This window comes from Adiantum capillus-veneris, chromosome 30 (assembly GCF_014529385.1).
Source record: "Adiantum capillus-veneris isolate H3 chromosome 30, ASM1452938v2, whole genome shotgun sequence".
Classification (NCBI taxonomy): Eukaryota; Viridiplantae; Streptophyta; class Polypodiopsida; order Polypodiales; family Pteridaceae; genus Adiantum; species Adiantum capillus-veneris.
This window is the reverse complement of record NC_140960.1, coordinates 56,288,596-56,298,114: the sequence shown is the minus strand read 5'-3', so window position 1 is coordinate 56,298,114 and position 9,519 is coordinate 56,288,596. Positions and strand designations below refer to the sequence as shown.

Below are 9,519 nucleotides of genomic sequence, written 5' to 3'. Positions count from 1 at the left end.
AATGACCCTTGATGCATAAGAAGTATTGAGATGAAGGTGGGGATAGAGAGCCCATAATGTTTTAATTAAGTTATGAAGGAGGATAGGCCTTAGCTTGAAGTGAATCTATGCCGTTGCCATGTGGTTTTTTTCCGTAGTAATCAATGAGATACAAAGGATTCCAAGAAAGATAAATGTAAAGGAAGATTTAACACACAGTGAGTACGTTTTTCTAACCAAAGAGAAAACGGTGAGACTTATAACTCTTAAGGTTTTTAGGTCAAAATTTGAACAATATGCTGATATTTTTCCTAAAACATGTAAAATTTTGCCAGTTTTCTTCAAGGCAAGCTTGGAATCTACCTGGGATAATCCACTAAAGGCCAAGTTCTCGTGAGCTTTGAAGAGCACTATGTCCTCATGCTGGAATAGAAGGTTAATCAAAACAATCAATTCAAGCTCCTTTTCTCCAATTGATTGGAGCTTCCAAGGGTTTCTTGTTCTTCCTTGAGGTAAACAAGCTGGTGAAGCCAAAAAAACCATTCTTGTACACACCTACATTGAGGACAGGCGAGACTCTGAAGGCTGTCGCCGAATATGGGTTTCTCTTATTTAGTCCTCTCCATCCATCCCTGCCGAGCTCTCTCTCTGCACTACATCTCTCAAGATTCCTAAGTAAGACTTTGTTGGCATTGGACCCTCCTCTCCTGCCAGGGCTACCCCTTGCAAAACTTTTTGTAACTCTCCCTCTCTCCTTGCACATATTGGTAAGGCTCCCATAGTCGCTTTTAGTTGAATGCTCTGCCTTCAATACGCTTACTGTCGTTGTAGGCGAGCAAGAACCAGAGTCATTTTTATCAATAGCTTCCGCATGACCTGCAATTGAACAAAAGGAGCTTAAAGAGCTGTTGAAAGGCTGAGCAGACTAGAATAGCTAAAAAAGGGTAAAATCAGATAGCATTGACCACTGCTTGAGGAGGAAACAATGGCAACACCCATGTGCGTCCACACGTGTGCGTGCACGTGTGTCCATATGTTGTATGATTGTTGCCTTCAAAACTGTTCCTGGGCAATGGAGTATATGAGTGCAAGTGATTCGAACAAAGAATATACCTTGCACCGGTAGAGAGATGCTCCTTAATTTGCTTGCATCCTCACTGCTATCCGAACCCTTCGAAGAAGAAGAAGCAATTCTATCTAAAATGTCCCCACAGGCAAGTGACGAAATGTCTGTCCTTCTCTCACAAACCAAGCCATTTCGCAAGAAGGGCCAGAAAGACCTTGGAGAAATGGGGAACCTGCAAGTGGAGGTGAAGCTGTCATCCCTTGTTAGCTCTGAATGAGGTGACCTGTCTGCGTGCAGATTACTCCTTGGCTTGAACATTTCCTTCAACCTCAGAGAGTATTTTGCCTGGGGGAAAGATGAAGAATGCGAGGGTGACGATGTTGCACTTGTAGCAGGCGGTGATTTGAGAGAGAGATGTACACCAGGAGCTGTGCAGGCAGCAAAATCCGGCCTTGAAAGCTCAAAGCTCAAATGCCTGGAGTATGACGGCCTACCATTGTCCATCTTACATGAAGGCACCTTCACAGCTTGTTCATCATCACAAAAATTCTCCAATGTTGAGGTGGGCAAGCAGAGATCATCATATGACATCCAATTGCATGGATATAGAAGAGGTAGAAGCTTACCATTATGAAAAAGCTCACCTGCAGAAAGCATGCACCCTCCCTTAGCAGGATTGCTGATGCCCTCAACTCCCGGCCCATTGCGCGAAAACTCAAAATCAGAGGAATCATTATCTTGCTGATCCCATTTTCTCTTCTCTGGAGACAACCTAGGGAACTGCATGCCGTTGTCGTGGGCACTGTTGGGAGCTCCCGTGCTTATGTCTACCATAGCAAAATCGCAAGAGAAAGATAGGCGAGGACTTGCGAAGTCGTTGGCTTCACACCAGGACACTACACCATTGCTCGTATTGCCTTCTTTATATGCATCATCAGACGCTGTGGCATACACATTTTCACCATAGCCCACCTGGCAAGGGAGTTGTGCTAATGCAATGGAAGAGGAGCATTCTGCTTTCGAGAGTCCTTGGCCCCTTTGTGAATTGTCTTCAGCTGAGATCGAGGTCTCATGGCAATAACCCACAATGCAAGAGCTTCTGCTTGCACAGCCCACCTCGTAAGATTCTTCGAGCATGTGTGTGTGAGAACCATTTCTCAAACCGCAACCCACATCTAGTTCTGCATCAACTACTTCAAAGGGCACCTTTTCGCCATCGCCCACAAAAGCCCCCCTGCTGCTGCAAAAGCCGCCGCTTTCTTGTCTGACACAGCGTACCTCCGGAAGCTTTACAAATCCACCATCGCCCATCATGCAATGCGCGCCTTTTGAGGCTTCTGAAAGCTCAGAAAAGGCTTTTCTGACATGGTCCTCCTGAGGGAGAGCTTTTTCCCAGTTGCCCATTTCCGTGAGACCTGCTTATTAAATGAAAGAAGCTTTTTCGCTTTCGCCCATTACCATGAAAGCTGCTAAAATGAAAGAAGAGGAACAGGTTTTGTAGAGGAGGGGAAGGGATCTGAGGGAATGTGAAGACGAGGAGTGTCGAGCGAGTACGAGGGGTATGCGGGCAGGCAGCTGTCTAGAACAAAATAGCATAGAAGTGCTGCTTGAAGATTATATAATATAATGATAAGTCCGGGTTTAAAGAATCCATAACCATGGGCACAAACCGCCATATTTTGGACTTCGGGTGAAAAGGGATGTACCAAATAAAAGAGAGCGAGAGTGGAGAACGTGTCACGTGGGTGTGAGGGAGAATTTGTTTGTGACATTTTGTGTCTATGCGACTAAATAAGGGCCCTTTTGCATGCATGTGCAGAGTGAGCTTTAGTACGAGAATTTGTTGCAAAGGGGGTCCCCTTCCACGGGGATATAATATGTATGGTTTTCTATCTATACTAGTTAAACGGCGCTGCCTTCAGCGGCGGCATGGCCCCTCTTTACTCCCATCGCACTCGCCACCAACATACTCCTAAAAGCCTCCCAAATTGGATTTTGCTACTCTGTAAGGATTTACAGCTCCTAGAAACCCTTCCCCTATAATTAATCTCCCCACACAGAGAAAGATTTTGTGCACTGGCCGCCATGCACCTTGGTTGTCGTGCGACATAAAGGCAGAAGGCCATCTCCAACAACGGCAACCCCCCTCGGGACCTCCTTGGCAGTCCTCTCTCTCTCTCTCTCTCTCTCTCTCTCTCTCTCTCTCTCTCTCTCTCTCTCTCTCTCTCTCTCTCTCTCTCTCTCTCTCTCGCTTTCTTTCTTGCTATGCAGAGTACATCGCCAAAATCCAACCTCTGAATCTGCTCTTTCTCTCTCTTTCTCTCTCTCTCTCTCTCTCTCTCTCTCTCTCTCTCTCTCTCTCTCTCTCTATGCTCAGCTGAGCATTGTCCGGAAGCTCAGCTGTCAACAGCCGGCCGCCTCTCTCTCTTTCTTTCTCTCTCTTTCCAAGCGCACAGGTGCAAGCTACACTGAGTCTGCTCTCTCTCTCTCTCTCTCTCTCTCTCTCTCTCTCTCTCTCTCTCTCTCTCTCTCTCTCTCTCTCTCTCTCTCTCTCTCTCTCTCTCTGCTCAGCTGAGCACTGTCCGGAAGCTCAGCTGTCAACAGCCGGCCGCCTCTCTCTTTCGTTCTCTCTCTTTTCTAGCGCGCAGGTGCAGACTACACTGAGTCTGCTCTCTCTCTCTCTCTCTCTCTCTCTCTCCGCGCTCAGAGAGCACTGACCGAAAGCTCAGCTATCAACAGCCGGCCGCCATGGTCCATCTTCTCCCTAGTCCCGACCAGTGTTCGGGAGAAATCATTTTTCCAAACATACAAAATTCCTTTCCTTGAATTTGCGCCTCTCTCTCTTTCCGAGCGCGCAGGTGCAGGCCACACTGAGTCTGCTCTCTCTCTCTCTCTCTCTCTCTCTCTCTCTCTCTCTCTCTCTCTCTCTCTCTCTCTATTATGGGGCGGAATTTCTCCTTTTCCCCTTGCCGTGAACCGGCATTTTGGAAATTGAAAACAGCAAGATATTAAGCTTAGCTGTCAACAGCCGGCCGCCATGGTCCATCCATCTCCAGCAACGCCCCCCCCTCGGGACCTCCTTGCCAAAAACTTGACAAACCTACATATGTGAAACAACAGAGGTAAATTGTCAAAATTTGAAGGTTTTCTTACCTTCAAATAAAAAATTTAGAGGTAAATTTCAAAATTTGTAGGTGGGACTACACTAAACCTAGGTTTTTTTCGAGCACATGCAAGTCCTCGCTATCAGTTACCATATACATGTGGTAGTGATGTGTGTGAACACACTAGGACCGCCGGGGCATTTTTTCCCTCTTTAGGAGGTTTTTTCCCCCGTGCATTATATATACGCCCATCACTCTAGGGCTATCTATCTTTCCATTGCACACTAAGTAACACACTCTCTATTGTGTGCCTTGAGCTTCCTTCGTCTTCTCCAAGCTGTGTGTGTTTCTCTGCAACCCTAATTCCAACAATTGGTATCAGAGCAGGTCACGTCCTCCCGGGCTTAGTCGCCAGCTGCTCCAGCACACGCCTGCTCACTTTCTCCGATTTCAGTGAGCTTTGGCGAGCGTTCGCAGGTCGACAAATATTTTGGGACAGCTCATAGAGCTTGGTCTGCTCAGAATTTTGATTTGGGCTCATTTCGGCCTCCGTTTCCACTACGGGCAGTACTGCACAGGCTATTTCGTCATTTTGTGCAGATTTTCTGTCAGTGCCGTTTTCTGCATAACAAGTGCCTTATAGTCTTCTACGGTTTGTGCTATATAGCACAAGTTGTTCCCGCTCCATTTCTCCTATTTTCGGGCAGTTTTCACATCAGGTGCAGCATTTACCATGGCTGACAACAACAACACAGATGTGTTCAAGATGTTTGCTGCTGAGGACAGGTTGGATGGGGACAACTACCCTATGTGGGCTTATATGATGCAACATGTTCTTGTGTCAAAAGGTGTCTGGAACATTGTGCAGGGCATTGATGTACGTCCTGGTTCTGAAGATGTAGGCGATGTTGAGGATGTTGCAGGTCTTGCTGCAAGGATTGCAGCTGTTAGAGTTGTTTTGCCTACGGCAGAACAAGCTCGTTGGGATGTTAAGGATGCGCAGGCTCATGCATTGATTGCGTTTTCTGTGAAGCGCACCATTATTCCTCACATCCGTTCAGCAAAATCTGCAAAACAGGCTTGGGATATTCTATCAGGTCTTTATGCAAGCCGCAATGAGGCTAAAATTGCTTTGCTGCGTAAAGAGCTAGAGTCGAAGATTATGCATGAGGAAGATGATATGGACACTTTCCTTGCTAGTGTCAAGGATATCAATGAGCAACTCATTTCTGCAGGTGAAGTCATTTCGGACAGTTCCCTTGTGCAGACTGTTCTTGATGCCTTACCAGATTCCTACCAGACTTTTGCTAGTACTTGGAGACTGATGACCCAAGGAAATCCTGAAGTTGTCAAGTTTGATGCATTATGCACATTGCTGTTGCAAGAGTCACTTTCTAGAAAAAACAGGACTAGGCAGCGTGTAGTTGAACAGGCTTTTATTGCTTCTCAAAGAAAGGGTGGTAACAGTAATGCAGCCACTTCTTATGGTTCTGCTACGAGTGGCAAAAATTCTGTTCATAATGCTTCTGCTAGCAGCACTTAGTCTGGCAATTCTGGTGATAAGGGCAAAAATAAGATGCGTTGCCATTATTGTAAAGCCAATGATCACTTGATCAAGTCGTGTCCTAAGTTGAAGGCCAAAGAGGCTAAGAAGAAAGAGGGTGGTTCCACTGCAAATGCTGGTTCCACTACAAATGCAGCCATTGTTGAGTCTTCTGTGAAAGGAGATTGTGTTGCTGATGTTGATGCAGAATGGGCTTTTAGCGTAGAGTGCACTTACAATCCTGCTGTGATGCATGCTTGTCAGTTGCTGCAGATTCACATGTGTGGTATTTCGGCAGTGGTGCTACAAAGCACATTACCTCACATCGCGAATTGTTTACCTCTCTCGAGTCTGTCCCTCATGGGAATTCAGTCACTTGTGCCAAAAATGCCTCTTATCCAGTTCAGGGAGTTGGAAAGATTGTGCTTATTGCTGCTAATGGCAGTTCATTCACACTTGTTGATGCACTTTATGTACCTGGGATCAAGAAGAATCTCTTGTCTGTATCCGCACTTGCTAGACTTGGACTTGTAGTCAAATTTGTGGATGACAGATGTACAGTTCATGATCTCAGTTTTGGTGATGAAATTGTTGCATCTGGCCTTTTGTGTCGTGGGCTGTATAAACTCACTTTGTATGACAAGTGTGGAAAAAATTTTGCAAATGCTATTGCAAATTCAAGGGCTATTTCAGATGCAAAACTTTGGCATGCACGTTTTGGTCATCTGAATTTTGCCAGTTTGCTGCGTTTGCAGAAATCTGATATGGTTGCTTCTTTGCGGCCTCTTGAAGCACATGTCAAACATGTTTGTGAAGGCTGTATTTTGGGTAAGATGCAGCGTTCTAAGTTTCCAAAGGATGGTTCAGTTCGGGCCACATGCAGGTTGCAGCTTGTGCATAGTGATGTTTGTGGGCCCATGCAAACTCCGTCCTTGGGCAATTACCTGTACTTCGTGACTTTCATTGATGATTACTCCAGGCATGCATGGGTATTTCCGCTTAAAGCGAAGTCCGAAGTTTTTATGTGCTTCAAACAATTTTTGGCTATGGCTGAAAATGTCTCAAAATGTACTATGGGCACCCTCCGTTCCGATCGAGGGGGGGAGTATATGTCTCATGAATTTAATGCATTTCTGGCTAGTCCTGGGATAAAACACCAATGTACAGTGCCTTATACACCTCAGCAAAATGGTGTTGCTGAGAGGAAAAACAGGTCACTAACGGAAATGGCACGATGTATGGTCAAAAGTCAAGCTTTGCCGCATTCTTTTTGGCTTGAGGCCATCATGTGTGCCACTTATGTACTTAACAGGTGTCCTACGAAAGCTTTTCAGTCTATTACTCCATATAAAGCATGGCATGATAGAAAACCTTCTATTGAGCACATGCGTGTTTTTGGCTGTTTGGCATATGCTTTGGTGCCACAAGTGCAGCGCAGAAAATTGGATGATAAGGCTGTCAAATGTATTTTTGTTGGTTATAGTGCTGAAAGCAAAGGTTACAGGTTGTATCATCCGCAAACAAAACGTATTCTGGTTTCTCGGGATGTAGTGTTTGTGGAAGATTCTGTTCAGCCCTTGCTGTCATGTACTAGAGACAGTAATGTAAGCTCACAGGACATTTATGACACTTTGTTGCCTCTTTTCAGTGGTGGAAATACGAATGTAAGTTCCAATGAGGCAAATGTACAGCCTATGGGGGTTTCTGAAAATGTTTTAGAACAGCCTATTACTGATGCAGATGTACATGATGTACTTGATGAGGAAAGGGCTGAAAATGAGCAAGCTAGAGGTATGCCAAAATGGCTCGTGCACACTTTGCGTGACAGTAAATTGGATGCACCTTTATCTAGTCGTACTCGTTAAGGCTCTCGCCATGCATCTTATGCATCAGATTGTTATGCTTTGGTTGTGTCTAGTTTACATGATGTTGAGGAGCCTCTGTCTTTTGATGAAGCACAGAATTCAGAAAATTGGATTGCTGCCATGAAATCAGAATATGATGCACTTATAGAGAATGACACATGGACTTTATGTGATTTGCCTCCTGGCAAAAAGGCCATTGGTACGAAGTGGGTTTACAAGTTGAAACGCAAGCCGGATGGTGAGATCGATCGCCATAAGGCTCGACTTGTTGCAAAGGGTTATGCACAACAAAAAGGCATAGATTATGAAGAGACTTTTGCTCCCACTTGTCGTATGACTACTGTGCGTTTTCTATGTGCATTGGCAGCTCATTTTGGTTGGGATGTACATCAATCAGACATTGTTACTGCTTTCTTGAATGGTGACATATTTGAGGAAGTTTATGTAACGCAACCTCGCGGTTTTGTCATAAAAGGACAAGAGGACAAAGTGTGCAAATGTAAGAAGGCTTTGTATGGGTTGAAGCAATCTCCTCGTGCTTGGTATGAGAAAGCTGACACTCATTTGGTTAAACGAGGCTTTCGTAACAGTCCAACAGAAAGCACATTGTATGTAAAGTGTGAGGATGATGTATTTCTCATTGTGGTTCTTTATGTTGATGATTTGCTGATCACTGGACCAAATGAGAGACATATTGCTGAATTTAAGGCTGATTTGAATGCTACTTTCAAGATGAAAGATTTGGGGCTGTTGCATCATTACTTGGGTATACAGTTTAAGCAGTGTGATGGTGGTATTGCCTTGTGTCAGAAAAGTTACATAGAGACATTGCTATGTAAGTTTGGACTTGAGGATTGCAAACCTATTGCCACTCCCATGGAAACAGGTTTGAAGTTGAGTCTACATGATGCTGGCGATCCTGTTGATGTCACTCTTTACCAAACTGCTATTGGCTGCCTCATTTATGTATGCAACACGAGGCCGGATATTCAGTTTGCAGTCTCGCAGGTCAGCAGATTTATGCATAGCCCAGGGTCTAAGCATTGGCAGGCTGTTAAGAGGATTTTCCGCTACCTTAGTGGCACTTTACATCTTGGCTTGTTTTATCCCAAGGGGGGATCATTGCCACCAGACTTACATGCTTTTTCGGACTCAGATTGGGCTGGTTGTTTTGACACGCGAGTGTCCACAAGTGGTTTTTGTTTCATGCTTGGCAGTTCATGTATATCATGGTTGAGCAAGAAGCAACCTACTGTGGCCACTTCGAGTTGTGAGGCTGAGTACAGGGCAGTCTTCACAGCTACGGTTGAGTGTGTATGGCTCAGACGCCTTATGGCTGACTTGGGTGTTGGACAGGACACTGCCAACACTATCTACACTGACAGTCAGAGCGCATTGGCAGTTGCGAGGAACCCAGTTTTTCATGCTCGCACAAAGCACATTGAGGTGCATTACCACTATGTCAGGGAGAGGCTCTCAGCAGGAGAGATCAGCTTGGCTTATGTGCCAACACAGCACAACCTTGCAGATCTTTTCACAAAGGCATTGTCTCGTGAGAAGCGTGAAGCTTTCTGCAAAGCTTTGGGCTTACTCCCCTTTGTGGACTGATCCTGTCCTCACGGCATGGCACTTCCCTTTACTCATGTGCCAGCTCTCGTTCACTGCATCACTCCAGGGGGGATTTGTTACCATATACATGTGGTAGTGATGTGTGTGAACACACTAGGACCGCTGGGGCATTTTTTCCCTCTTTAGGAGGTTTTTTCCCCCGTGCATTATATATACGCCCATCACTCTAGGGCTATCTATCTTTCCATTGCACACTAATTAACACACTCTCTATTGTGTGCCTTGAGCTTCCTTCGTCTTCTCCAAGCTGTGTGTGTTTCTCTGCAACCCTAATTCCAACACTATCTCTCTCTCGCTTTTTTTCTTGCTGTGCAAAGCACATCGCCGCAATCC

General features: G+C 45.4%; 1 protein-coding gene across 2 annotated transcripts; it reads right to left on the bottom strand.

Annotated features, from left to right (window-relative positions):
• Positions 1 to 251: 251 nt before the first annotated feature.
• LOC147418003 (uncharacterized) lies at positions 252 to 2,625 on the bottom strand. Of its 2 annotated transcripts, XM_086506787.1 has the most exons (3): positions 1,672 to 2,625; positions 1,093 to 1,572; positions 252 to 855 (listed from the first exon to the last, which is right to left on the bottom strand). In XM_086506787.1, exons 1-3 carry the CDS (start codon positions 2,447 to 2,449, stop codon positions 434 to 436), a joined length of 1,680 nt encoding a protein of 559 aa, XP_086362913.1. In that variant the 5' UTR covers positions 2,450 to 2,625; the 3' UTR covers positions 252 to 433. The 2 variants fall into 2 exon arrangements, with proteins under 2 accessions (XP_086362913.1, XP_086362912.1); XM_086506786.1 differs by having other exon boundaries at positions 1,093 to 2,625.
• Between the last annotated feature and the right edge of the window lie 6,894 nt (positions 2,626 to 9,519).